Genomic DNA, 27,566 nt, shown 5'->3' with positions numbered 1-27,566 from the left:
TTTGACATCAAATAGCAAACTGATATAAGAGGCCAAAACAACAAAATGGTTTCCCAGGTTTCACTTCCTGAATTCATTATCTCCCTATTTTTTTGAGAAAGTTTAAAAAGCTGAGACAACTCTAGCTAAAACATCAGAGAAGTATGTCAACTTCCTGTTAGCATCTTTTATTTATTTAGCAGCAGCATCAGTGTTCTCAGTAGTTTTCACATCTATGGGGCACTGAGATACATATGGCTTGAGCTGAACAAAAAAAAAAGGTAAGGATGGATCAGTACATACAAACAAATGGGAGATGGATATATGAAATATCAAAGTTAGCATCAAGTATACCATTCTAAATAAGCATAGAATTCTCAATCCTAGTATAGTATATGCATACATAAGAAAATATGCTGCCATGATCAGGAATCTCATAATCTGTGTCATGGTTGATTCAGGAGAAGTATTACATTACACTACGACACCTCTAAGCTATTTGGGGGATAAATAGCTCAGCATAATCCAGGCTATTTTCTGAAACATAAACTTGCCCAGACATTCACTTTAGTTGACAAACAGAGAGCTCTCCAAAACAAAGGTTTCTGGTTTTTTATTTGACGTTAGGTGAATGGGCCACCAAATTGTGCCATTTGAGTCTTTGAGAGGAGGTGCTGTTGCAATTATGCCCTTTGGATAGATTGGGTATGGTCTGGATAAGACACGTGTCAAATTTAAGAGTTAACTAAACCATATACAACCATATATGGGCATTTTCCCCAGTAGCCATCCATTTGTTTTAAAACATTTTAAAGAAATTTAGTTTTCTTATTGAATTCTCAAAGCTTCATTTTACCATGTGGCCCTTGGGATGAAACTTGATGTGCAAGCAGGGGGCCAATCCAGCCTGCCACGTGGAAGAAATTAAGGGCGTAGAGGACGAAGGCCTTCCTCAGTGGGCTGTCCAGATACTGTTGCTCTATTAGTTTTTGTGGTCCCCCCCCCCCCCCTTTCTTTTGATGAGTTCTAGTAAATCAAAGTAAGATTTAATGAACTAAAAACAACCAGATCAGAACCACAGTGAACTAGCTTAAGAAGGCTACAGGGCAGAAAAAAGTAGATTCAATATCTCCCAAATCAGCCAGTCGATGACGCTAAAATTATGGCCAAAAGCTGATCCTAACTTGCTTGTCTTGTATCTAAAATATGATCCAACGGTTAAATGAGAATTAATGAAGGAGGACAAAAATAAAAATGGAAGAAAATATAACAACAACAACTCAGACTTATCCCAACTAAATGAGGTCGGCTACATGGATCCTTGCCAATCAGCTCTATTCAAGCTAAAAGAGCTAGGGGTAGGCCTAAAATGACCATAGGTGAGGTTGTGAATGACATGCATAGTCTGGGTCTTGTGCCAAGTATGACCATAGGAGGGCAAGGATCCATGTTGTCGACACCATATAGCTGAGATTTTCCTGATTTCCTGGGCTATCCTCTTTCCTCTTACTTTCATTTTCCATTCTCACTTTTCTTATCTCATTTGTTCATTTATTCCTCATTCCTCTTACTTTCTTGTCCCTTTAGGAGGAGCCCAATTTTCCCTACTCTGTTTTAAAAGGATCCATGTAGCCGACCCCATTTAGTTGGGATAAGGATGAGTTGTTGTTGTAGTCTGCCCAATATCATCTCCACCAAGGAAGAAGAACTAAAAGCCATTCGGCTGCCTTCAACAATACGATCAAGTGGTTCTGACAGCTGGACTAAACAACAAATTTTCAACCCCCAAAATAAAAAAACTGGACTAACATCTTATCCAGCAAAACCAAGCAGGTAACTAAATGTAGGCAAAGTACAAACTGTTAGACCCTATATTAAAGGCATTGTAGACTGAAATGGATTTCCAATGTCAATTTAAACCTAATTTTATGAGCCCACATTGAACTTCCCTATTTGCCCCTCTTACGTCATGGACTCCAAATTAGAACCATGTCTATTGTGTCTATCACAATTTCAAGAAAATATAAAAAGCTGTAACTTTCAAGATATGAAAATAAATACCTTGAAGTCAGTCAAATCAGGGACCACATAGTTGGGCAATTTCTCATTCATCACAACATAGCCACCTGCAAAAAAAAAATGTTGTAGGACTTAAAGAAGCACTCAAATAGTATCATACAACTTTTCAATAAGCATTCCTATAGTTCAAGCACAGTTTAATGGGTTTTTGGGTTTCCTTAAATTCATTAACATGATGAAGTGGTTGCAAGGAAACTTCACCATTTTTATAATTTTTTAATTCTCTCTTAGGTTGTCCCAAGTTTCTGGGAAAAAGATCTCTACTTGGTGGTGTTTCCTACACCCTCTCACAGGGCACTGTGAGATGACACATCTGCCTCCTGGGTAGATACCCAGGTGTGCTCGCCCATTGGCCCAGACGCTTGTATAGAGACCATGCGACCAAGTAGAGATCTCTTGCCCATTATTTTATTATAAGTTTGATGGATGTGAGTATATTATTTTATTGTGTGTTTGGTGGGAGTTATGTCAATGTTTGGTGGCTTTGTTAGTGGATTGTATTGTTAATGTTGGGCTAGTCTATAAATACATGTATTTCCTTCAAGAAGAGAAGAACAATGAAGATGAAAGAATGGACTGTGGCGTTTAGTTTTGATCCTTACTATGAGATGCAGTTGCAGGGCGATATACTTTGCATAGTTGGTGGGATGCTGACTGGGGCTTAGGTGAGATTGCCAAGTCATATCCCTTTTTTTTTTTTTTTCTTTCATATGTAAAACCAAAAAAAAAAAAAAAAAAGGAAATAAATTCTGTTTTTTTGTTTCTGTTCATTCCGATACATTCAATCCTATTGTAATTGATCTCCCACTGGTATTATTTTCTGGTTCGAGATCGATTCGCATTAGGGGGCTGGTAGAGATTTATGCAGGGATAAGCAATGTGATCTTTTTATTTTCTTTGGTTTTATTTTGGTAATATATTACCCCGAAGGAGTTGTTAATTTACTAACTGTTTTGTTTCTTAAATTGAATTAGCTTCCAAAATAAAGTAGGTTTTCTTATTTAAGTAGGATTTCTTTCTTATTTATATACATGTAATCCTACTAGTTGGACAGAGAATATTGGAACGAAATTGTGATTGGAGTTGTATCATTGAAGCAAAGAGTTGGTCGTGGATCTCCCCCCCCCCCCCCTCCTGCAGCTATCAACCTTTCTCCCTGTTTTCTCTCACCCATTAACTCTACCTTCTTCATTTCTAACAGCGTCCTATTTTCTCTGTAATGTAGTCCTAGGTGGCAAGGAGACCAGCTAGGAGCCAAAGCTTCAGGATCTGCTGAAAACAGGCAGTCCGATTGGGGTAAAATATGAAATTAGGTCAAAATTAGGGTTAGGGTTAGACTAGTGTTTGAGGGTATGGTTATGCTCCATAGGTGTAGGGGAGTCTATCAGTGAAAGTCCAGTGATGGATTGATGAGTGGAAGTGTGAGAATTCAAGTGGCAGCAAGTTAGGGTTTCGGGTTTTTGAAAAGATGAAACTGAGGGATTCTAGGGTATATAATGGGAAATGGGGTGAGAGCTTTGGATCAAGTTCTCCAGGGATGTTGAAGAGCACTCAGCCAAAGAATGGGTAGGTTTTAATGGTTGGATTTGTCTAGCATTAATTTAGGGTTCTGGGGATTTAATGGAGACAAGGAATCTAAGGTTTTTAGGGCCGGATGGGGGCAGAGGTCAGAATCGAGTGGAAGGGGTGTGATGAGGGAGCTGTGGTTTGAATTTGGAAGAATTCTATTGGAGGGTTAGGTCTGTGGGTGATTTAGGTTATGGAAAATTGAAAAAAACAAAAGGGGGAAATTAAGGTTGGGCTGTAGAGGGTTTAGAAGAAGTAGGGGGATGAGGATGCTGTCACACTTACTTGCAGTAGCAGGGAGTAATCGGCAGCAGCTTGAATAAAAATTGGATTTTGGAACTTGAACTTAAAACTAGAACTTGAAGAGAACCACTCGGGCTTCACACCGCAGAGTGTCGATTGGATCGGACTCCAATCCCACCAACGAACCACCCGGGCTTCACACCACAAGGTGTTGATTGGCTCACACACCAATCCCACCTTGCTTTGATCACACACAAAGCAGTCTTCACACTGGAAGAGAAGCAGCAGCTTGCAAGAGAGAAATTTCATAAACAATGAGGTAAAGAGGAGCCCCACGGTTTGCCTTTATTTATAATGGCCAAAGGCCAAAATTCCTATGTAGCTTAGGAATAGAAAATCCCAAATCCCAAGCTGGGACTAATTACAAAACACACCCTCTCTAAAATTCGTGTAGAGGTGTGGATCCTTAAATATGACTTAAGTTAAAAAAGATTCTATTCTAAGAGAAATTTTAAAATCACTTAAATTGGACCAGTGGTTCAACCGGTTCAATTTAAAACACTAAAACATGATAATAAACTAAGTATAGGGTTAATCCCGTGTGCAACTTATGTACCTATATTTTAGGCCCATTAAAGTGGCCTATTACATAAAAAACTCATGGGATCAAAGGCCCAACATGTCCATAACCCAACCTTAGACTTATTTCTAGGGAAAGAAGCCCAATTTGGTGATAAACCTGCATCATCTCTCCCCATCTTGAAAAAATTCGTCCTCGAATTTTGTAGTGAGGAGGGGGAAACAACAAGTGAGTAGCAGCTTTGACCATTCCTAAGCAGAATTCTGGTTGCTTGTAGACTTTAGGGATGTAGTCTTCAAGGCGTGGAGTTTTCTCTTCAAAGAACTATAGTGGCATAACAAACTCTATGTACTCGATCTTTGAATTAATATCAATTAAGTATGTCATGTTCATAGAGTCTCCAACAGTGGTAACCTTTTCATCTAAGACTTGAGGCGCAAGCTGTACCTCTTTAAAAACAGCATCTTGAAGGTCAACAATTTCCTGTGGAGTGCTCTCAACCACCTCTTTAGTAACTACATAAACCATATAGGAGTCTTCCTCATCCAACATGTTGTCATAATATCCAGCTTCATAGTCTCCAACATCCATGGGATAAGGATGCAACCCTGCATCATCCTCAGCTTGATCTTCCTTTTCAGCAACAACAATAAGCTTTCTACGATGAGGGCAGTCCTTGGCATAGTTCCCAATGTCTTGGCAGTGGAAGCATCGGACTTTGTCAGTACTAACCATAAGGGCTTTACCCTTGTTGCCAACTTGTGGAGGAGCTGTCGGACGGGAAGGTCCAACAGTAGAAGAGCCAGTAATGAAAGGTTTGGGTGCTGGAAAATTTTTGTTGTTGTTGACAGCAGGAGTACCAAACCGTTTACCTGGTGGTGCTAAACGCTCAGCCTTAAGAGCTTTCTCAAAGCAGTCCCTAACATTAGACACATCTGCCATACCGACGACCTTGTTGATTTCATACCTCAGTCCCAAATGAAAACGTGACAATACCTGAATCTCATTCTCTCTAATGCCAGTACGAGAAGAGAGTGAGTCAAATTTTTGCATGTATTCAGCCACTGTCATGTTCCCCTGGCATAGGGTGTTCAGCTGGTCTTGCAGTTGTGTTCTAAAATGCTTGGGCATGTACTTCTTCCTCAACTCATGCTTCATCTCAGCCCATGTGGTAGGTGCATTACCATCATATTCCATGTCACCCTTGGTGGTTCTCCACCACTCACGGGCAGGTCCTACTAGCTTAGTACGTGCTAGTTTTATTTTCCTCTCCTCCGGTAAATCATACCAGTCAAAGTAATCATCCAATGCAGCCAACTAATCATAAAATACCAGGGGCTCATGGTTGCCATCAAATTCCTTTAATTCCAGCTTGACCTTCTGCACATCATGATATCTTTGACTGGAAGCACCATTGTCAGCATTAAAGTATGACTTAATATGGTCTTCAAAGCTCATACGATTCTCTGGAGTTCTCTGTCGATCCCTGTCTTCTTTGTCGTCTCTGTATCTATCTTCTCTATGCCTGTCTCTGTCATCCCTGTACCTGACCCTGTCTTCCCTGCCTCTACGATGAGTTCGGTGGACTTGGGATTGAACTTGGTACTTGTCTTCTTCCATGGGCAGGTTGCTGTCCCTAACAGGATTGACCTGTCGTTGCTCAATCCGTTGCAACCTTTCAGTGATAGTCCTCTGTTCAGCTCTTATCTCTTCAGATATGGCCTTCTGTTCAGCAGTGAACTTCTAAAACAGCTCAAATATTGCAGCCATAGGATTGGTTGTTGCTGGTAAAGGTTTGCCATGCTCATCCGTGGCTTTGATACCACTTAATGTAGTCCTAGCTGATCTCCTTGCCACCTAGGACTACATTACTTTGTCCCTTCCTTCTATTGCTCGCAGGGCATTGGAGTCGCAGACCAGCAGGTTATCTCTTCGTCTTTGCGGGTTGGTCTTTCTCCCTATTGTTCATCTTCTTTGTATTTCCTTTTCTGAGTTTCTTAAATCATCTTTTCCATACCCTGTTTTCAGCGGTATAACAGTTCTCTTAGGATTTAGTATCAAACTCCTACACCCTTCTTTTCTTCCTAAAATTCTGGTTGTAAAAGCCTCTACTCTAGGCGACTCAATCATGAGTTTTATGCCTGAAAGGATACCTGAACCTGAGGTTACCACCTGGTCTCATTTCAAAGGTTTGTTCAAGTTTTTTTAAGTTCTGTCTCGAGCCATCATTGTGTGGGTTTTAGAGAGCAGTGGATTGGGATCCCAGTTCTGAAGTTTTAGATTGATTGCTGCCTAAACGAGAGAGATCTCCCTTTCAAAGCTACTCCTCCCACTGCTGGTTTTGTTTGAAGGTAGAAGAAGAGTGGTGATGTTTTTTCAAATGTGACCATAACAAGTTCTTTCCCATCTTACTCCTCCCTTCTTCCTTTATTCTATCTAGTCCTAATTTTATCTTTCATTCCAAATTCACCTCTGATCAATAAATATAGATCCCTTATCCTTTTCTTCTTTAGCTACCAAACAACCCCTTCAATTTCCAGTTAATTATAGAATTGTCACTCCCTTCATAAACTTAGAGATATGTGCCACTATCTTTTGTTGTTGACCCATTTAGACCTTGGGTGGGCCCATAAGCAATCCGAACCAGGTTTGTTTGGAACCCCAGATTGCATCACCATGTTTCTAGTACAACTTATCCTTATGTTTCCCACTTTTTGGCCCCCTAAAATAATGCATTTTGAATCCTAATGTGTTGGCGTTTATGTTAAACTTTTTAAATGCATAGCACGGGGAATGAATGAAGTGGGCAATTAGGTGCTACTTATTCTGTCCAGTTCAATGTTGACATTAATCTTGTTTGAGCCATTTCACAAGTAGACAATTGAAGTCTCAAACTAAACACCCAAATATCGATTGTAATAGGATTTGTCAAAGAAATGATTGTCCGGTTTGTACCCACTCAGGGCTCCTCATAAACAAAGATAAGGGTGTTTCAAGCATAAAAAGTTTTCTTTCAACTGTGAATTTGAATATTAGGATGGACTACAAGAGCAGTTTTGGTTTGCATTTAGGAATCCTTGATTTTGATTATCCAATATACCTGTGAAGTAATACTATTACTTGAAAGGTCATAGTTTAAGTTAACCAGTATAGGAGCATCCTCGGTGTCAACTACCCTTCTTTTTTTTTTTCCCCTAAAGATACGGCCATGATTTCAAGTTCGTTAGACAGTGTTACTAGTGATTGCAGTTACATCTCACAGTCTCCTTGTTGAGAAGTTAATTCATTACAAGCCATAGATTAAAGAGTGGCAAACTTTCAGGACATTTCTCATATTACTGATCAATCATCTTCCATTAAACATCTAAATAAAGCCTGACAGAATTTCTATCTACCAGGCAAAGAAAGCAAAATCTGAAGGGCTAGATGAAGGGAGAAATAGCAAATAGCAGATAAAAATAAGTGAAAGGGGAGTACCAAACCTTTGCGAGTATGGAAACCAGTGGATTTGCAGTTCTTCCCCTTGTAGTAATCTCTCGGGGCTCGTTTTGAAGATAGAATATCAAGGGAAGATGTTCTCTTTCTTCGCATTGCCCTTCCCAACCCTAAGATCAGTCCTAGAGGCATTTTCTGCTGTTTTTATTTCCCTTATCAAATAGATGAACAGAAAAACCTAAAAAGACGTTAAAAAGGAAAAGTTTTAAGGCTGTACAAGAACAATTAAAGCAACACATTACAATAAGAACAAATTTGGGTGGGAAATTTTTTTTTTTTCTTGTCAAGTTTCATCCTTTTTGCCCTTTCAATTCATTTACCAAAAAAAAAAAGAAAGGAATGATAAAGAAATAACCAACAGCTAAAACAGTGATTAATCTTGAAGGGAATTTTATAGATCATTCGAGAGAATCTGAGCAGTGGTTGAAGTTGAACCAACCAGAGATGGATTGCTTCTCAGATTAATACTCCAACTAGTCGTAGAACCCTCACTGTTGCTCAATTTATCCAAACTGCAAGAAACTGCAAATGGTTATGGATGGTAGGAATAGTATTCTTGCAGGTTTCATATCAAGCTCATATACAGTAAAAGAGGAGACTAATCACAAATTAGAGTTTTAGGCTTGATTTGGTATGATTTATTTCAATTTTAGGGGTGATTTTTATTTCGAAAATTATTTGGTAGAATTTTTACATCTTATTTAAAGAAAATAGAAATAAAGTAAAATAGAAATTGTTTCAGAATTTATATTTCATTTAATTTCGCTCTTTATCGTGCACATCAGCTCATGATTAATTTTAATGGGTAAAATAGAAATTGAATATTAAAAATAAAACAACACCATCCTTCTTTTTCTCCTAATGATCTCACCACCACCACCACTCCACCATTGCCACCGCCAACGCAATCACTGCCAACGCAACCACCACTGCCACCGCCACCACTTTCATTTTCTTCTTCTTATTTATTTTTTAGCTCTCTAAAAGATTTTTATATGATATTTTTTTTTCTTCTTTTTATAAATCTTTATAATTTATTTTTCTTTTCCTACGAGCCAAACATAGCTCAAAAGGTCATTTGACTCCCTCCAGTCCTGCTATTCATGGACTTCCCGCTCAGACTTCACACACCCTGAAGCAAATAACCGCAAAAAGCGTTCAAACGCTTTCTCATGCGCAACTCCGAAGAAATTCGTTCCATATCGTAAACTCCTGGGGACCCCAATGCTTCACTACTGTCTTCGCATAGAAACCAGAAGGAACTCACATTTGCTCATTCTCCATTTCTCTTATCAATTTCATCTTTTCCGTCTTTAACCTCTTCAATTATTGATCAGTTTCGCAGAGCTCATAAAAGATTGTCTCTATCTGGCTTATGGACTGCTACCTCTGCTTGGCCAGTTGGCCATAACAGAAATAGGTTTTCGTTTGATTTGATCTTATGGGTTGGGAGAATGCAAGTCTCAAGGAACATTAGTGGTTCACATTTGGAATTCCCTGGTTCGTTTCCTTACTTGTGCGATATTATGGGTTTATTTCATCATATTTGTTTGTTTTACTTGATTTGTGGTTGTCTATGCATTCAGAAGCACTCCCAAGCATTGTGCGTGTAAGAGAAGCAACGAGGGATTCTTCTCACCTCAGAAGGGCTGTCATCAGGTCCGGGTCCATAAAAAATGATCGAAGTAGAGCTGACATTCATGAGCCCTAAATGCAAGTTCAGGTGATATTATGGGGTTTATTTCATCATTTTTGTTTTTGTTTTCTCATCTGTTGGCAGTTGAGTTTAAATTTTTTATGTTGCAAATATAGAGCATGCATCTTAAATTTGCCCATTTCCAAGACTGCTTAGGACTTCGTACTTATGTTTTTGTTGTCTTTGTTTTTAAAGATTGCAAACTGTTACATTTATATGGACCTTGATGTTCCACCTTCATAATGGGATTGTTGAATAGGTCACCTTGAGAATGAGGGTTGGGTTCTTTAAATCATCTAATTTAATTTAACGGGACAGGTATTGGTTCATAAGCCTTGACTAATAAGGTCTGATGTTTATACTGAACTGGAAAGTGGAAATCATAAGCCTTCCATCATCTTTTCTTTCCCGAGCTTTATTTCTTTGGAACCCTATGCGACAGTATGTCATGCATCAATACTACTACTACTTCCACTGTGGTTAGTACCCCATGAACGACAACAAACTAACATGAATAGTTGACTACTGCTGCTATTGTTACTTCTATTAATATCATACTATATGCTCTATTATTTCCCCCCACCCCTTCTTTTAAAATTGCAGTTTAGTGGAATACAGAGGAAAACTTGTTGAAACAATCAAACCTTGCTATTGTGATTTGTCTGAGATCTGAAGTCCTGTTCCTTTTTTATCGCAAGGTTTTAGGTCTCGGTTTCGCCCAGTCACGAAACCGAGTTCTGTTGAGATCTCTTCAAGTTGATGTATTTTTTCCTGTCAAGACTCAGTGGGGGTTTCGGGGTCTTGAAACTTGACATCCACCCTATTTTAGGCATTCTAAACACAATGGAAACATTAGTTTTTTACAAATTCAAACCCAAAATGTTACTTTGACTTCAGACCCTAGGTTGGTAGTCTACGGCGTAGGTGAGCTCTACCTAGGGGTATCAATGGGTCGGGTTGGGCCGGGCCTGCCTAAACCCTGACCCTGACCCGACCCTGGCAGGGCCAAGAAACCCTCAACCCTGACCCGACCCTGCCAAGGTTTTCCCTAACCCGGCCCGGCCCGGCCCGACCCTGGCAGGGCCAAGAAAATTCTAGGCCCCAGCAAACAGTCTTATTAAACTAAACTCTAAAAAGTGTCGAAAAAAGTCTGAAACCTGAACGATCGAGCGGTGGAGCAAAACGCCGGCGACGTGAAAAAAACGAAAGAGAGGAATAGAGATCAGACGATCCAAAGCCCGTACGGCGGCACTCTGTCGCAGTTTCATCCCTTTCAAAAAGCTAATTAAGCTTCAAAAGCTTCGCAAATCACAAAAAGCTTTCTCCTAAAAGACTAAAAGTTCAATGATATCTTTGGAAATTAATTAACTGCATATCTCGTGCTTCAATCCAGAGTGCAGGTTCTACCAAAAACAAAGAAAAAATCCAGAGTGCAGGCCTGCAGGGAAGGGAAGGGAAGCCCTGATTCCTTATCCCTTATCCACCTGCAAATCAAGTCTCTTCATGACTACTCCAGGCCTATAAATTGAAATCAACAACAATCATTTAACGACACAGTAATGTAGTCCTAGGTAGGAGTAATCCCACTAGGAACCAGGGTAATAGGATCTCTTAACAAGGCTGGCCGATTGGGATAGCTTAGGCTAATTAGGGCAGAATTAGGGTTATGGTTAGGGTTTCGACTTAGGGTTTTATTTGGTAATGATGTGCAGAATTTTATGAGTCTAATGGTATAAGTTGGATCAAATTTGGTTGAGGTTGGAATTCTAGGGTTTTGGGTAGGATGCCTTATGAAAATGGACTGTTTGTAAGATCTAGAGTTTAGGGGCAGATTTTAGGAAAGAGGTTTATAGGGTATTAATGGGCAGGTCTAGGGGGTTATTTTGGTATAAAGAAGTTAGGGTTTGGATGAGTTACAAAATTCTGCAATTTAGGGCAGAATTGGATTTTGGGTTTTAGGGTTCTAATGGATCTATGGATTAATGGAAGGGGTGATAATAGGAGTAAATGGAGCTTAGGTTAGAGGATTAGAAGAAGAAGGTTAAATGCTGAATTAATAAACTACTTACTTGAAAGATTAAATCTTCAACGGTAGCAGCTTTGAAGAACTAGAAGAAGGACCTCCCGATCTACAAGATGCAAGGAGTCGATCGGAGTCCACCAATCCCTTCACCTTGATATTACCCATAAGGTAGCCTTGATATTACTCACAAGGTTCACTCAACAGAGCATAGCAGCAGCTATGGCAGCAAACAAAAGCTTTTCATTAATCAAATTCGTCTCCAATGCTGGCCTCCCTTACAAACTTATATAGAAGACTCAAAAATAGACTTAGACACTAAAAAGGAATGGCCTAACCTTATCCCTAACCTATTAGGCAACTTAAACTAACTAGGAAACTCAAATAGACTCAAAATAGAGTCCTAATGACTTAAAACAACTTAAACTACTTAGAATAAAGAAGATTCCCTAGTAGCCAATAGGATCACTTCACTTAAATTAGACCAATTGAACCAATTGGATGCAACCAATTTAAACCGGTTCAATTAAAAACACAAAATAAAAACTAAGTATTGGGCTAATCCCGTATGCAACCTATATACCCCTATTTCAGGCCCACTAAAGTGGCCTAATACATAGAAAACCCTTGGGAACAAAGGCCCAACATATATATATCCCAACCCTACACTTATTCCCAATGAAACAAGCCTTATTTGATGATGAATCTGCATCACACAGTAGTGCCCTTTTTAGACATAAACTGAAACCAACCTTATTACACCAACAATGGCAGACTATTCTTCCTACAGAAATTTGTTTGTGAGCAAAACCAGAGAAGAAGAGGAAGAAAATGAGATTACATTCCAGAGGTACAAAGAAATCGTTTCAAGCCTTCCAAAAGAGGAAAGTACAGCATTTGAAAATGTTATCTGCAATTACCAAGGCTTTTGGTATGCAGATGTACATTGCCAAGGAGTACTTGCAGTACAAGAGCATTTCAAGGCTCATTCTACCGACATTATCATTGTAAGCAACCCCAAATCAGGTCGTAGGGAAGATCTGAGAATCTGAGATGTGATTATGTGAAGTGCAGGAGTTACCTAGTAGTAGGGAAGGCAGACGACATCTCCGGCAACGAATCGAGGTTAAGGCGTTAAGCCGATTACTCACTACTCAGGGAAGGAGGAAGAGGAAGGCAACCGCAACGAGCGGCGCCCTAAGTCCCTTAAGCCATTAAGTGTTAGGATGCTTCGATAGAAAATGAAATTGTAAAGAGATTTAGCCATTTAGGGTTTGCCCTTAGGACTTTTTCGTCTTTTCCTATTTAATTTGTCTTAGATATATATAGTATTATATACTTATATTAATATAGGGTCGGGCCGGGCCGGGCCGGGCTAAGCCCGAGGCCTTATCCCGGACCCGACCCGACCCTGCCAGGGTCAAGCTATTTCTAAACCCTGACCCGCCCTTCGGGCTGAAAAATCAGGGTCGGGTCAGGGCCGGGCTTAGGGCGGGTTCGGGCGGGTTCGGGCCGAGCGGGCTTTTTTGACACCCCTAGCTCTACCCTAGGTTATTCCACAATATATTTAGAGCACATATAATTAAATTAGAGGTGTAAAACAACTTAATTAAGCATTAGGAATTAAAAAAACACCAAACTATAAACCATTCCCAAATTCATCCAAACTCATTCAAACCTCCCAATTCGCTTTTTTTTTTTTTTTTTCCGCATGATGGTACAAAAATCACTGTAACCTTCTCATCCGACATCGAAATGATGCACTTCCAGTTGTGTTAGAACCACAACTCGACCCCATTTAGTTGGGATAAGGCTGAGTTGTTATTGTTGTTGTATCGAATAGATAGGTTACAATGGTATCAAACCGTATCGACCTGTATTGGGTCGTATCGACAGATACATATCAGTCGATACCTACCGATACTTGAAAACCTTTCTCAGACAACCAATCATTCACATTCAGGACTCAAAAAATGATGATCAAAAGAACCTGATGCTTAGAGTAAGAAAGCAAGTTGTTTTTATTTAAAGCAAAGGGCAATGATAATGTTCAAAAGGGATTGTTAAACTTTGCTAGTACACCAATCCTATAAGGGAAGCAAATCATAAATGAAGCATAGAAGTTTAGGGGTACATTTTAGTCATTTCATTCTCTAGGCTACTTCTCCTCCACTAGAGTTGGTAGTAGTAGCGGAGGCCCTGTGAGCTATGCGATCGTCAAATCTCCCCCTCCCTTGTAGACGAAGCTGGAGCTCCCTCTCCCCTGTAGACCAAGATGGAGTGGCTAAGAGGTTGTTTTTGTTAGTCCCTATAGTTTAGTTGCTGAGATCATCGTTGAACCTTCACATGGAGGCATTTGATGAATTTGATCCCATCATGGATTTGGGATTCTGCTGTTATAAAGTTGAGGCTGGTGGAAACTGTATCTTCAAGGAGGTCATAGCTGGACAACATCTTCCTCGTGTTAGAGTTGTTAGAATATATCTTGTATAAAGGTAGTTCGGTCATTGTTCTGTTAGAAGACAGACCAAGTTGTATTTTTTCTTGTTCTTGTTTTATTTCCTTTTACCTCCCTAGGGAGGCCTGTGTAATTTAGAAGAGTTCATTAATGAAGTAATATGTGTGTTGAGAATCTCTCAACACACAACTGATTCTCTCCTCACTTCTCTTCTCTTCTCTTCTTCTCTTCTTCCCTTCTCCTTTCTCCTTGCTGTTAACTCCTTAATCTTCCATTAGAATTGATCCATTGAAACTTTAACTTGGTATCAGAGCTAGGATCTCTGGTTTGAGAGTCGGCTCAGCTCAGTGGTTGTCTTCTCCTCTCTTTGGAACCCTATAAATGTAAAGGGGGTTCCATTAGAGGCTGTACATGTGAGATACTATACTTCCTACAGTCTTGGGAGTAGTATTCTTCAAACCAAGTCCATATGGAGGGAGGTTTAGGAGCTGCTAAAGTGTTTGAAGCCTTGGAAGCTGCCTACTAAGCTACCGCCAGCCTGTGAAGCATGTGCCTTGGTTCTCCTCCTTCTCTCCATCTCTTGGAGTGAGACCTAGAGCTTTTGAATCGCCTAGGGAAGTTGTTTCAGACCCCTAACCTCTTGGTTGTTGAGAGGAAGGGTATTTAGCTCCCAACTGCTGTGAAGCATTGGAAGAAATCTCTGTTTTTCCGCCAGCAGTGGGCTATCTCAAGCTCGATTCTGCCTTTGGGAGATTGTTTTGCTTTGGAACTTGACTCATTCAAGTCATATGGTAGTGTTGTTTTGAAGCCCTAAGAGCTTGTTCTTGAAGGTGGAAGATTGGAAGCCTGCTGTTGTCTTTTTTGCTGCTGTACAGGTATTGCTCTTTGTGTGACCTTTTTTTTGAAGATTGCTGCATCGGATGCTTGTTTATTGTTGAGAATGGAATGTGTGACACTTGTTGGGTGTTATGAACTGAAGTTCCTTGGCTGTTAGAAGGATTGGGTCTGAGTTATGCTTGTTTTTGCTCTCTGTATACCTGCTGTTTTCTAGGCTCGGTCTTAGCCTAGTGATTTGGTTGATTGAACACTATTTGTGTATTGGTGTGCCTTCTTTGTTTGGGTTGAGTCTACTCCCCACTTGAGCAAAAACACTGTGTTGATTGTTGAAGTATTTGTCTATTATGTCTACTGTGTCTGGACAAGATTCTGAAGTCAGTGGACCTACTGCAGCTGGCAGCCTGAGTAGTGGGTTCCCAATCATGGCTTCCTTTGATAATCCCAACACCTAGATTTCTGTTGTGAAGTTGGATAATACCAATTACTTGGATTGGTCCCGGTCTGTGAAGTTGTCCCTACGCAGTAGGGGAAAGTTGGGATACATTACTGGGTCTATCACAGCTCCTGCTACAACTGATCCAGGTTATTTAAAGTGGGAGACTAAGAACTCCACTGTTATGACTTGGCTCATATTCTCCATGAAACCTAAGATAGCTAGGAGGTTTATGAGTAAGGAGATTGCGAAAGACATCTGGGACAGTGTCTCCAAAGTTTTTGACAGAGTTGGCGATGCAACAAAGGTGTATCAAATCCTCCAAAAGATCATCCATAAGAAACAAGGTGATAGGAGTATATTAGAGTACTACAACTCTGTTATTAGCTTGTAGGAGGAGTATGATCACTATAACAACCTCCAGTTGTCCAGTTCTGATGATCAAGCAAAGGTACACAGGAAAGGATCCTTATTTTACTTGGTGGTCTTAACCCGAGTATGAGCCTCTTCGCTGCAAATCTTAAGCGATCTCTCTTTCCATCTTTGGATGAAGTGTGCGACTACTTGCAAGTGAGGAAACCAGGAGAACCACTATGGATGTTGCACATCCACAGAGAGATCTGCTCTTGTTTCTAGTTCCCACATGCTTGGAAAAGTGGGGGGAAAAGCCAGGACCACCTCGTGGAGATCACCGTGAGAGATTCAAATGTGATCATTGTGCAAGACTTGGACACACCGGGACAGTGTTGGGATCTACATGGACAACCCCTGGTATGCGTGGTGGTTCATCTAGTACCGTGGAGGCAAGCGAGGGGAGCCCGGCTCACTCGCTACATCCGAATCCGACCCACCGGACCCCAGTGCTCCCCGATTCCCTCTCACCATAGTTGTCCGCAGCGTCACGGCGATCCAAGTCGTGGAGGGGTGTCACGTCGATATATCGACATGTCGCCCTCGGCTAGCATGTCGACCATGTTTTATTTTTTATTTTCTCTATTTTTAATGTTTTAATAGATGTATACTCAAGCCATGTTTTATTTTTCTTTATTGTTTCTCGAGTTTTAAGAAGAAAATTCAGAAATCGAAGAAGAAATCGAAGAGGAAAGAAGAAATCGAAGAGGGAAGAAGAAATCAAAGACAGGAAGAAGAAATCGAAGAGGAAAGAGAGACAGAAGAAGAAATTGAAGAGGGACGCCACGGCATAGGTCGCCATGCATGCTTCTCAGCCAAGACACCATGACAACTATGCCTCTCACAAGATGATATTACAGCCTTCCGTCGTCTGATGTCTTACTTTGGAGGGTCCACTACTGGTTCTACCTCCGGAGGATCTAATACTTCTACCTCACTCTGCGGTGTCATCTGCTCCTTCTACTACACCCACCGGATCATCGACTTTGGAGCCTCGATCACATGATCGTATGTCACGCGTTTTGATTCCTACTCCATTTGCTCGGCCGACAAGGTAAGGGTTGCGATGGTTCCCTTTCTTCTCGTCTCCTGGTAAGGGTAATGTGCGAGTTACTCCTTCTATTTCCCTTGAATCATCCCTTCATGTTCCCGATTTTGCTACTAACCTATTATCCGTGAGTCATCTCACCAAATCCTTACATTGTTGTATCACTTTCTTTCCTTCCTATTGTGTCTTTCGGGATTTGGAGACAAAGAGGGTTATTGGCGGTGGGGCGAGAAATGAGGACTCTATCTTCTTGAGCCACGGTTACCGCTCAACCTCACTGCAGCCTTATGTTTGTGGTCGAGCGACCGTAGTACTTTGGAGTCTCATAATGCTTTGGCATCACCGTTTGGTTCATCCCTCTTTTGTTGTTATGCGAGGAGACAGTTACCCCACTTGTTTACTTCTTTCCCTGCATCTTATGTTTTTCAGTGTGAATCTTGTATTTTTGCTAAACATTGTCATTACTTCTTATCCTTATTGTGGTAATAGATCTCTGCACCTTTTTCTCTTGTTCATATTTATGTTTGGGGGCCTTCCCTACTACTTCTTTATGGATTTCGTTCCTTTGTTTCATTTGTGGATGACTATTCTCGGTCTACTTGGTCATTTTTGTTGAAACACAAGAGTGATGTTTGTCTTGCCTTTAAGGATTTTTATCAACTTATCCGTGCTCGGTTTGGTACTAGAATCCAAATTGTTAGTCCGATAAGGGGGTGAGTACATGTATGGGGGCTCCAGCAGCTTTACACGATAATGGCATCATCCATCAATCGGCTTGTGTTGGCACCCTACAAAGAAATGGGGTGGTTAGCGCAAAAATCGCCATTTGCTAGAAATCACCAGAGTCTTCTCTTTGGTATGCATGTGCCTAAGACTTTCTGGTCTGATGCACTTCTTACCACTACCTTTCTTATTAATCAGATGCCAACCCCTCTCCTTGGCTCCAAGTCCCCCTGGCTCTTCTTTCTCCTCAATCCTTAGTTTTTTCCTTGACTCCAAGAGTCTTTGGTTGTGTCTGTTATGTTCATGTCAATAAATCAGCCCGGACCAAACTTGATCCCAAAGCTCTCAAGTGTGTCTTCTTAGGCTACTCTGATTCAACCAAAGGGTATAAAAGCTACCATCCTCCTTCCCGAAGGTGCCTTCTCTCCAAAGACGTCACCTTCTTTGAGTCTATCCCTTATTTTTCTTCCCCTCAACATTCTGTTCAGGGGGAGAGTACTAGCAGTGAATTAGATCTTCCCATTGCTATGAGAAAAGGGAAGAGAGCTTGTACTAACCCCATAGCCCAGTTTGTTTCCTATCACTCCATTTCTCCTACAGGTATTGCCTTTTCCACTGCCCTAGAGTCTTCTTCCATTCCCAAAAATGTCACAGAGGCCTTATCCGATCCAAAATGGATGCAAGCAATGACTGAGGAAATGGTGGCTCTAGAGAAGAACAATACTTGGACACTTGTTGATTTTCCCAGGGGGAGAACTCCAATTGGGTGCAGATGGGTCTATACAATCAAGTATAGATCCGATGGTACAGTGGAAAGGTATAAAGCTAGGCTGGTTGCAAAAGGGTATAGTCGGTGTACGGCATTGACTACCGGAGACTTTTGCCCCTGTAGCCAAGCATAACTCAATCGAGGTTCTCCTCTCGGTGGCTGCCAATAAAGATTGGCCAATGTACCAATTAGATGTGAAGAATGCATTTCTTCATGGAGATTTAGCAGAAGAAGTGTCATCTGACCTCCACTTTGGTTTTAAGTGTCCCCCACCTGAATGGAAAGTGTGCCTCTTGAAGAAAGCTCTCTATGGCCTCAAGCAGTCCCCTAAGACCTGGTTTGAGAGATTTAGACAAGGCATTCTAAAGAATGGGTATTATCAGAGTCAAGCTGACCATACCTTGTTTATTAAGAGGGGTAATGGCACAGTTACAACCCTCATTGTCTACGTTGATGACGTCGTGGTAACTGGGAATGATGTTGCTGAGATGAACAGTTTAAAGTCTTATCTAGCTAAACAGTTCGAGATCAAAGACCTTGGACTCTTGAAATACTTCTTGGGGATTGAATTATCTAGATCAAGGAAAGGAATCAACATTTGCCAAAGGAAATTTGTCTTGGATCTTCTGAAAGAGACAGGGATGATGGGGTGTAAACCAGCCACTTCCCCCATTGATCAGAATCATAAGCTGGGTGATGTATGTGACTCTTCTCTTATAGATGCAAGTAATGACCAAAGATTAGTTAGGAAACTAATATATCTCTCCTTGACTCGATCAGACATCTCCTATGCAATTGGAGTGGTGAGTCAGTTCATGCATGCTCCTAGGAGTGGACATATGGATGCAGTGTATCGCATCATTAGATATTTGAAATCCTGTCCAGGAAAAGGTCTTTTATTTGTCAGGCATGGTCATTTGCAGATTGAAGGCTACACAAATGCTGATTGGGCTGGTTCAGTCTCTGACAGGAGATCCACTTCTGGATATTGTACCTTTGTGGGTGCTAATCTAGTTACCTGGAGGAGCAAGAAACAACCAGTTGTAGCTAGATCTAGTGCAGAGGCTGAGTTTCGGGCCATGGCCCATGGAGTGTGTGAGCTTATGTGGCTGAAAAGGCTTCTTCAAGACTTGAGCTTTGAAACTGAAGGGCCAATGAGACTTTATTGTGACAACAAAGCAGCCATAAGCATTGCCCATAATCCGGTTCAACATGATCGAACCAAGCATATTGAGGTTGATCGTCACTTCATCAAAGAGAAGCTGGATTCTGGGTGCATTTATACTCCATTTGTGAAGACGGGTGATCAAGTAGCAGATATCTCCACCAAGGGTCTCACTCCTAGTCTATTTAGTACCCTATTGTGCAAGCTGGGAATGTATAACATTTATTCTCCAACTTGAGGGGGAGTGTTAGAGTTGTTAGAATATATCTTGTATAAGGGAAGTTTGATCATTGTTCTATTAGAAGACAGACCAAGTTGTATTTTTTCTTGTTCTTGTTTTATTTCCTTTTACCTCCCTAGGGAGGCCTGTGTAATTTAGAAGAGTTCATTAATGAAGTAATATGTGTGTTGAGAATCTCTCAGCACACAACTGATTCTCTCTTCACTTCTCTTCTCTTCTCTTCTTCTCCTTCCCTTCTCCTTTCTCCTTGCTGTTAACTCCTTAATCTTCCATTAGAATCGATCCATTGAAACTTTAACTCCTCGATCCCGGTCTGTGAAAGAAGTGCGTCAAATTCTCCATGTACTTAGCTATAGGTAAGGTTCCTTGCTGTAAGAAGTTCAGCTGATCATGAAGGTGTGCACAGAGGTCTATAGGAGGTATTTGCTTGATAATTCTTCCTCCATCTCATCCCAAGTAGTGGAGGTTGTGCCTTGAACTCGCATCCTCCGTTCTTGCAGTTTCCACCATTCTCTTGCTGGACCAACCAACTTTGTCTTGGCTAGTTTCATCTTCCGTGGATCTGTTAACTATACCAATCAAAGTAATTGCCCAATGAGGTTATCCAGTCATGGAACACTTGTGGGTCAAGTTTCCCACTGTATTCCTTAAGTCCAGCTTCACCTTTTGGGAATCGTCAATATGTTGAGGAGGTAAAACAACAGTATTCTCAAAATAAGATCTAACATGGTCCTCAAAATTGTCCTGTGGGTTGGGGTTATCTGCGGTCTTCTACCAAAGTATCTACGAGGTTATTTGCAGTGGACTGTGGTGGAACATGGTCAACTCTATGGTCATCCAAGTGTTCAGGTAAGGGTTGTGTAGAGTCTGTTAAGATTATCGTGTTTAGTTATTTGGGGTTATGGGTTATTTCTGTCTTTTATGGTCTCTCTAGTTAGTTCTATTTAATTTTATGTCTCAAGGGTATTTTGGGTGTTTCTTATTGTAATTCACTTAAGTTTGATAATAAATAAAACCTGCCTCTCTCGATTTAGTAATTAACTAAATCGTGAGAAGTCTTCTCTCTTTCTCTCGGTTTTTACTTCTTCTCTTCTCAGATCTTCTTCTTTCTTCTTTGCTTTCTTCTTCTAGTTCTATTGCTACAGGTTAGGTTTTATCTTCAGTTCTGTTTCATGGTATCAGAGCATTGAATTCTGATCCACGAGATTCTCCTTGCTGCTGCTGCTGCTTTGAAGGTTCTTCATCCCTTTATTTCTATCGTGGTCTACAGCAACCATATGCTGCTTCTATTGATCTGAACTCTAGTCATATATTCATGAAGGACTAGAGTTCCTTGCTATGCTGCAACTGATTGTGTATGTTCCTGCTGTTGTTCGAAGTCCTTGAAGATTGGTTCCTTGCTTGCCTAAAATCCTGACAATCGATATTCCAAAACCCTGTGGAAATCGATTTGTTCTTCTTCTGGGATCTGTTCTTCATTATTGTTGTTGGATTTACAGTGATTATACATCATTATTGCTGGTTATCTTCATCAAAGATTATACCTCTGTATTGGGCTGTTCTGCCCTATTCTTCAAGGCTATCGATTTTACCCTGATCAGGGTTTACTTTTGGGCTGTTATCGACATTGGTGTTTACATCTATTATTTTCCCTAGTGGCTGATTCTAAGTCTTCTACCGACAACTTTAACATTCAGATTACCAGTGTGAAGCTGAATGGTGCTTCTAATTCTCTTCTTTGGTCTCAAGCCTTTGAGGTCTATATCACTGCTCGCCGGAAGATGAAATACCTTACCATGGCACCTCTGGAATCTACTGATGACAAATATGATGATTGGAAGGCTGAGAATGCAACCCTTCTTTGCTGGCTTTGGAATAGCTTGGAACCCTCCATTGCTTCTAATGTTATGTTTCATAAAATTGCCAAGGGTGTTTGGGAAGAACTCAAGGAAAGCTACTCTCAAGATACAAATCTGTCCCGAATTTATGACCTCTATGAGAAATTCTTCTCTGTTAAACAAGATGGGAAATCCCTTGGTGAATATTACAGTTCATTGAAGGGGATGTGGGAAGAACTTAATGTATACTAGCCTATCTCTACTAATGCTGCTATAATTAAGTCCCAACGATCTGAATTTTTGGTTGCCAAATTTCTCTCTGGGTTAGACTCTGATCTTCAATCCATCAAAAGTCAATTGTTGACTGGAGAGAAGATCCCCTCTATGAATGAAGCATATTGTCGGCTCCAGAGAGTTGTATCCCCCTTCGTGGTGAAGTCTGATTCAGCTTCTCCCAACAAAGATAATTCTGCCCTTTTGACTTCTCTAGGAGGGCGTAGTCGGGGTGGTGGTGGTACCTCTTCTCGCGGTCGTGGATCTACTTTTGGGCGTGGTCGTGGAGTTGGTTCGGAGGTCGTGGGACTATGTCTAACACCGCTGGTTCTGGTTCGTTGATGCTGGTTCTAGATGGTGCACTCATTGTAATCGGTCTAATCATACTATTGATGAGTGTTGGCTCAAACATGGCAAACCACGGTGGGCTCGTGACCAGTTTGCAAATTCTGCCGTATCGATGGAGGGGCTGATTCTGCGCACTCTTCCGACCTTGCCCGGGATCCTCACGATGGTGGTAACTCTTTTAATGACTTAGTCTCTCAACTCTTACAACGAGTCCAAAGAACTTGAGACTCATCTTCTACATCTACATGTCCTTGCCCACTCAGGTACTACCGCTTGTTTTGCGTCCTCATCCTCTCCGTGGGTCATTGACTCGGAGCATCTTCTCACATGACCGTAAGCCTAATTTGTTTTCATCTCACACACGGTCTTCTATGTCCTCTCGGATTTCTATTGCAGATGGATCCTCCATACGACCATTGGTCATGGGAAAGTTTCCTTGTCTTCGACATATCTTTACCTAATGTTCTTCATGTTCCCAAGCTTCCTCTTAACCTTTCACCCTTCTAGTCAATTAACTAAAACTTTGAATTGTTCTATAACCTTTCACCCTTCTTATTGTGTCTTTCGGGATCTTGTAACAAAGACGAAGATCGGTGGCGGGTATGAGAAGGAGGCCTCTATTACTTTGATTTGGGAACTACATCTACCGCAGTTTGCTACTTCTCCGGCGTATCTCCTTTACATCGCACTATCGGCTAGGACATCCTTCTCTCTCAAGCCGCAACACCTTGTTCCCGATTGCAAGTCTGTCTCCGTATCGAGTGTGAAGCTTGTGAGCTTGGCAAGCATCATCGTCTTTTTTCCTTTGAGTCCGTAGTCTAGGAGTACTTCCTTATTTCGGTTGGTTCATTCGGATATTTGGGATCCTTGTAGAGTCAAAAGTCGGTTAGGGTTTTCTTATTTTGTTAGTTTTATTGATGATCATTCTCGGATGACATGGCTGTACCTCTTGAAGGATCGCTCCGAATTTGTGTCTGTCTTCAAACAGTTTTATAATGAAATCCAAGTTCAATTTGGTGTTCATTTAAAAGCTTTGCGTACTGACAATGCACTTGAATTAATTCAGCGTGATGTCTCTCATTTTTGTTCTAACAATGGCATTATTCACCAAACTACTTGCTCTTATACACCCCCAACAAAATGGTGTGGTAGAGCGCAAAATCGCCATTTGTTAGATGTCACTCGTTCTTTGATGTTTCATATGCATGTTCCCAAACTCTATTGGGGCGATGCGGTGTTGACACTGTTTTCGATTAATCGTATGCCTTCTTCTATTCTCAATAATCAAATTCCTTTCAACAAAATGTTTCTGATCGAGTGTTTTCTCTCTTCCTCCTCGTGTCTTTGGTTGTCGGTGTTTTGTTCATGTGCTTCGCCAGGGCTTGATAAGTTATCTCCTCGGGCTGTTAATTGTTTATTCCTTGCTATTCTCGTACCCGTAGGGGTATCGATGTTTTGACCGTACTCGCCAACAGTTTACTTGTTGATGTTACCTTTTCGAGAATTCCCCTTATTTCACTGGTTCCCCGTTGATGTTACTCTTGATGTGGTTGGTGGGTTGCTGCCCCTACTCCTCTTCCTCTCGCGATAGCTGCCTGCTGCTAGGTTTATGTGCGTCGTCACCAACAACAACCGCTTCCTCTTCAACCTACGAGGCCGCCTTTACCGCCACCACTGATTCTTTGATGCAAATCCTTTGTTGGTGTTGATGATCTCCTATTGCTCGGAGAAAAGGTACTCGTACTTGCACTACCCGTCCTCTTTATCCTCCGGCAAATTATGTGTCTGCTTTCTCATCTTCCCTTCATTATCGTGCTTTTGCTATGCATTACATTCTACTTTATTCCCTCTTCTTATACCATTGCTATGTCTCACCCGAGTGGAAAAATGCTATGGATGTGGAGATGGAGGCTCTCATCTCTCGTAAGACTTGGTCTTTGGTTGATCTCCCACCTGGTAAGGATCTTGTTAAGTGTCATTGGGTGTACACAGTGAAGTACAATCCCGATGGTTCGTGGAGCAGCATAAGGCTCGTTTGGTTGCAAGGGGTTTACTCGGACTGTGGGGTCGATTATTTTGAGACTTTCTCTCTGTTGCAAGGCTGAATTCAGTTCGTATTTTGCTTTTTTTGGCTGTTAACCTTGGTGGCCCCTTTTCGAGATGGATGTGAAGAATGCTTTCTTATATAGTGACCTATAGGAGGAGGTGTATATGGAGCAACCTCCTGGTTATGTTGCTCGGGGAGGATAGTGTCGAGTTTGTCGCCTTCACAAGGCAATTTACGGACTAAAACAGTCTCCCCGTGCCGGTTTGATAAATTTAGCAGTTGTTGTTGCTGGTTGTGGATTCTCTCGGGCTACTCGATCACTCTTTGTTAGACGACAGGGGTCTAATGTGGTCATCTTAGCAATATATGTTGATGATATTATTATTACTAGTAATGATGCTTCGGATTGCACAGTGAAGACATATCTACTTGACAATTTTCGATTAAGGTTTGGGTAACCTCGGTATTTTCTTGGCATTGAGGTTGTTCGCAGCTCTCGCGTCTAAGCTTGTCCCAAAGAAAGTATGTTCTTGATTTACTTGATGAGACAGTATGATGGGTTGTAAACCTATTGATACTCCTATGGACCCTCATGTCAAGTTTGGTGCTTCGATGACACGGACTTTAGTGATCCACACCAAGATCGACACCTGGTCGGTAGACTTATCTATCTTACGATTACTCGTCCCGGCATTTCTTTTCTTTGTGGGTGTTGTCAGTCGTTCATGCGGCGCTAAGCAAGTTCATTGGGAGGCTGCTTGTCGTATTTACGTTACCTTAAGGGTGCTCCTGGCAAGGGGCTTGTCTATCGCCACATGGACACACTAGCGTTATTCGATTTTCTCGATGCCGATTGGGTTGGATCTGATGGTGATTGTAGATCTACTACAGTTATTGTACTTTCTTTGGTAGTAACTTGGTTACTTGGAAGAGCAAGAAACAGACATCACGCTTGCTCGTTCAAAGCAGTAGGCGAGTACAGAGCTATGGCTCACACAGCTGTTAAATTGATGTGGGTTCGTTCCTTTACTCATGAACTTGATTATTGCAGTTGATCAACCCATGGAGATGTACTTGTGATAACCAGGCTGCTATCTATATTGCCAACAACCCCGTGTTTCATGAACGAACCAGGCACATTGAAGTTGATTGTCATTTTGTTTGCGATGCTGTCCTAAAGAAGTTGATTACTACTCCCTTTGTTCGATCCCAATTTCAACTTGGAGATATGTTTACCAAAGCTTTGTTTCGACCACAGTTTGCAAGTGGCTGTTCCAAGCTGGATCTTGGTGATGTCTATGCTCCAGCTTGAGGGGGAGTGTTAAGATTATCGTGCTTAGTTATTTGGGGTTATGGGTTATTTCTGTCTTTTATGGTCTCTCTAGTTAGTTCTATTTAATTTTATGTCTCAAGAGTATTTTGGGTGTTTCTTATTGTAATTCACTTAAGTTTGATTATAAATAAAACCTGCCTCTCTTGATTTAGTAATTAACTAAATCGTGAGAAGTCTTCTCTCTTTCTCTCGGTTTTTACTTCTTCTCTTCTCAGATCTTCTTCTTTCTTCTTTGCTTTCTTCTTTGCTTTCTTCTTCTAGTTCTATTGCTACAGGTTAGGTTTTATCTTCAGTTCTATTACAGAGTCCAATCAGTGCTCAATAGCAGCCACATGATCAGACAATTGTTTGATTAAATCTGTGAGCTGCTTGTGTGAGTCTTGCGTGTCTACTGAATCAGGGTTATTAGAGTTGTATTCTGCCATAGCTGTGATACCAAATAATGGCTATCTAATTTCCCCTAAGGCAAGGGATTAGAAGACCAACATGAGATCTAGAACTGCAGGTCAATAATAACCGTCAAATAGAGAAATAACTACAACCTGGTCAAGGATGATCAGTCTGGTTCTAGTCCTAGTCTGATAAATATAAGTATCAGTTCCACACAACTAGAAGTTAATCCAATGGCCAGATTAAGAGATATGAATGATTCACCAAAATAGAAAGTGGCTGGCAGCAGAATCTCAGAATTCATAACTAATGAAACAAAATAGTGAGTATACCGAATAGACACTAGCTGAACAGAACTAGAAACCAAGCCATATGGGCTGCTCCAGGACTTCAAAAAGTGGCATAAATCTGCCATCAGTTGATGGAATCGATGGGATGAACTCGGAGTCTATTACGTCACAAACCTGGCCCAGCTTAAGAGGAAACTTCAGTAATAGTTAGTTGATGGAATATTTCTCAAGCAAACAAACCAGAGAAGAGAAATAGCATGCGTAAGACTGGAAACAAGTTCTGGCCTGGGAAAAAAAAAAGAGAAAGAAGGAAAAAAGGATATGTTAGGCCTCTCACTAGCTCCAGCCTTAGCATCCTTTCATGGTTTCCCTACTACATCCCATATTAGAGCAGTTCTGAATCCCACAGAACCAAGCTGTGTCTCTCATAGAACTTATAAACAAGCTCAAGGCTAAATTGTTCCTCAAATTGTTGGGTGTAGTATGATCCCCTACTCCTTTATTTACAATATTATAGTACAAAAAAAAAATAGTAACTCTTCAAGCACAAGCAAGAGAATTCTAGAGAAACAAAATAGAAGGCTTCTAAACTACAATAAAATAGAAACTAACCACTTAATCCTGTATAGGTCTCAAATCTTTCATATTTGGGCCTATAGATTTGGCCCATTACCATAGCTGGAAGGGTGTCTTGGTCACCTAGGCGACGCCTTAGCACCTTGTTGGTGTCGCTCCAGTGCCTAGGATCGCCTAGACGCTGTGATAACTATGCCCATTACAATACTAAATTCAAAATAAAAAATATTAAGCCCATAGCCCATATAACCTATTGGGCATTCAAAATTAAGCTGGACTTGACCCAATCTTGAACCATAAGGTTTAGTTTGACCCAAGAAACTGAACTAATCCCCAAATAACAGGCCCATCTTCTCTTCTTGCTGAATTTTGCATCCATAAAACTCACAATCCCAATCAGAATAGGAGGAGGAATCTCAATGCAACCAAGAAAAGGAAAGTAGAATCCTTTTCCAAGAAGGGAAAGGAAATAAAAATGAGATGTTAAAAGCTGAATTTGGAATTGTGTAGGTAGGAAATTTTATAGAACTATGAAATATCTTGGTAAGGATAGTTGATCTTTGACTTGAGGTACATAGGGGTGCAGTTTGTAAATTTCTGTTTGATTGAAGTAATCTATTCTCTTGTTTGATGTTGCAGGAGGGGAAGCCAGTTGGGTGATGTGAGATATGAGGTAAATTATTGTTTTATGATATTTACGTCCGTTATGTCTTCTACCATATTTGACA

The 27,566-nt window shown here is 40.9% G+C and overlaps 1 protein-coding gene and 1 long non-coding RNA gene across 3 annotated transcripts; one reads left to right on the top strand and one right to left on the bottom strand.

The window, feature by feature from the left end:
• On the bottom strand, positions 1–12,823 carry LOC122666721 (39S ribosomal protein L41-A, mitochondrial-like). Of its 2 annotated transcripts, none has more exons than XM_043862780.1 (4): positions 12,813–12,823; positions 7,930–8,094; positions 2,041–2,105; positions 1–243 (listed from the first exon to the last, which is right to left on the bottom strand). In XM_043862780.1, the coding sequence occupies exons 2-4, from the start codon at positions 8,072–8,074 to the stop codon at positions 172–174; spliced, it is 282 nt and encodes a 93-aa protein (XP_043718715.1). In that variant the 5' UTR covers positions 8,075–8,094; positions 12,813–12,823; the 3' UTR covers positions 1–171. The 2 variants fall into 2 exon arrangements, with proteins under 2 accessions (XP_043718715.1, XP_043718714.1); XM_043862779.1 differs by lacking the exon at positions 12,813–12,823 and adding an exon at positions 8,382–8,453.
• LOC122666722 lies at positions 9,350–27,566 on the top strand. The gene is made up of 2 exons (XR_006333706.1): positions 9,350–9,442; positions 27,478–27,566. It is a non-coding gene; the product is annotated as an uncharacterized LOC122666722 (long non-coding RNA).

This window comes from Telopea speciosissima, chromosome 7 (genome assembly GCF_018873765.1).
Source record: "Telopea speciosissima isolate NSW1024214 ecotype Mountain lineage chromosome 7, Tspe_v1, whole genome shotgun sequence".
Lineage (NCBI taxonomy): Eukaryota > Viridiplantae > Streptophyta > Magnoliopsida > Proteales > Proteaceae > Telopea > Telopea speciosissima.
Note: the sequence above shows the minus strand (reverse complement) of the source record. Positions and strands in the feature narration are given on the sequence as shown.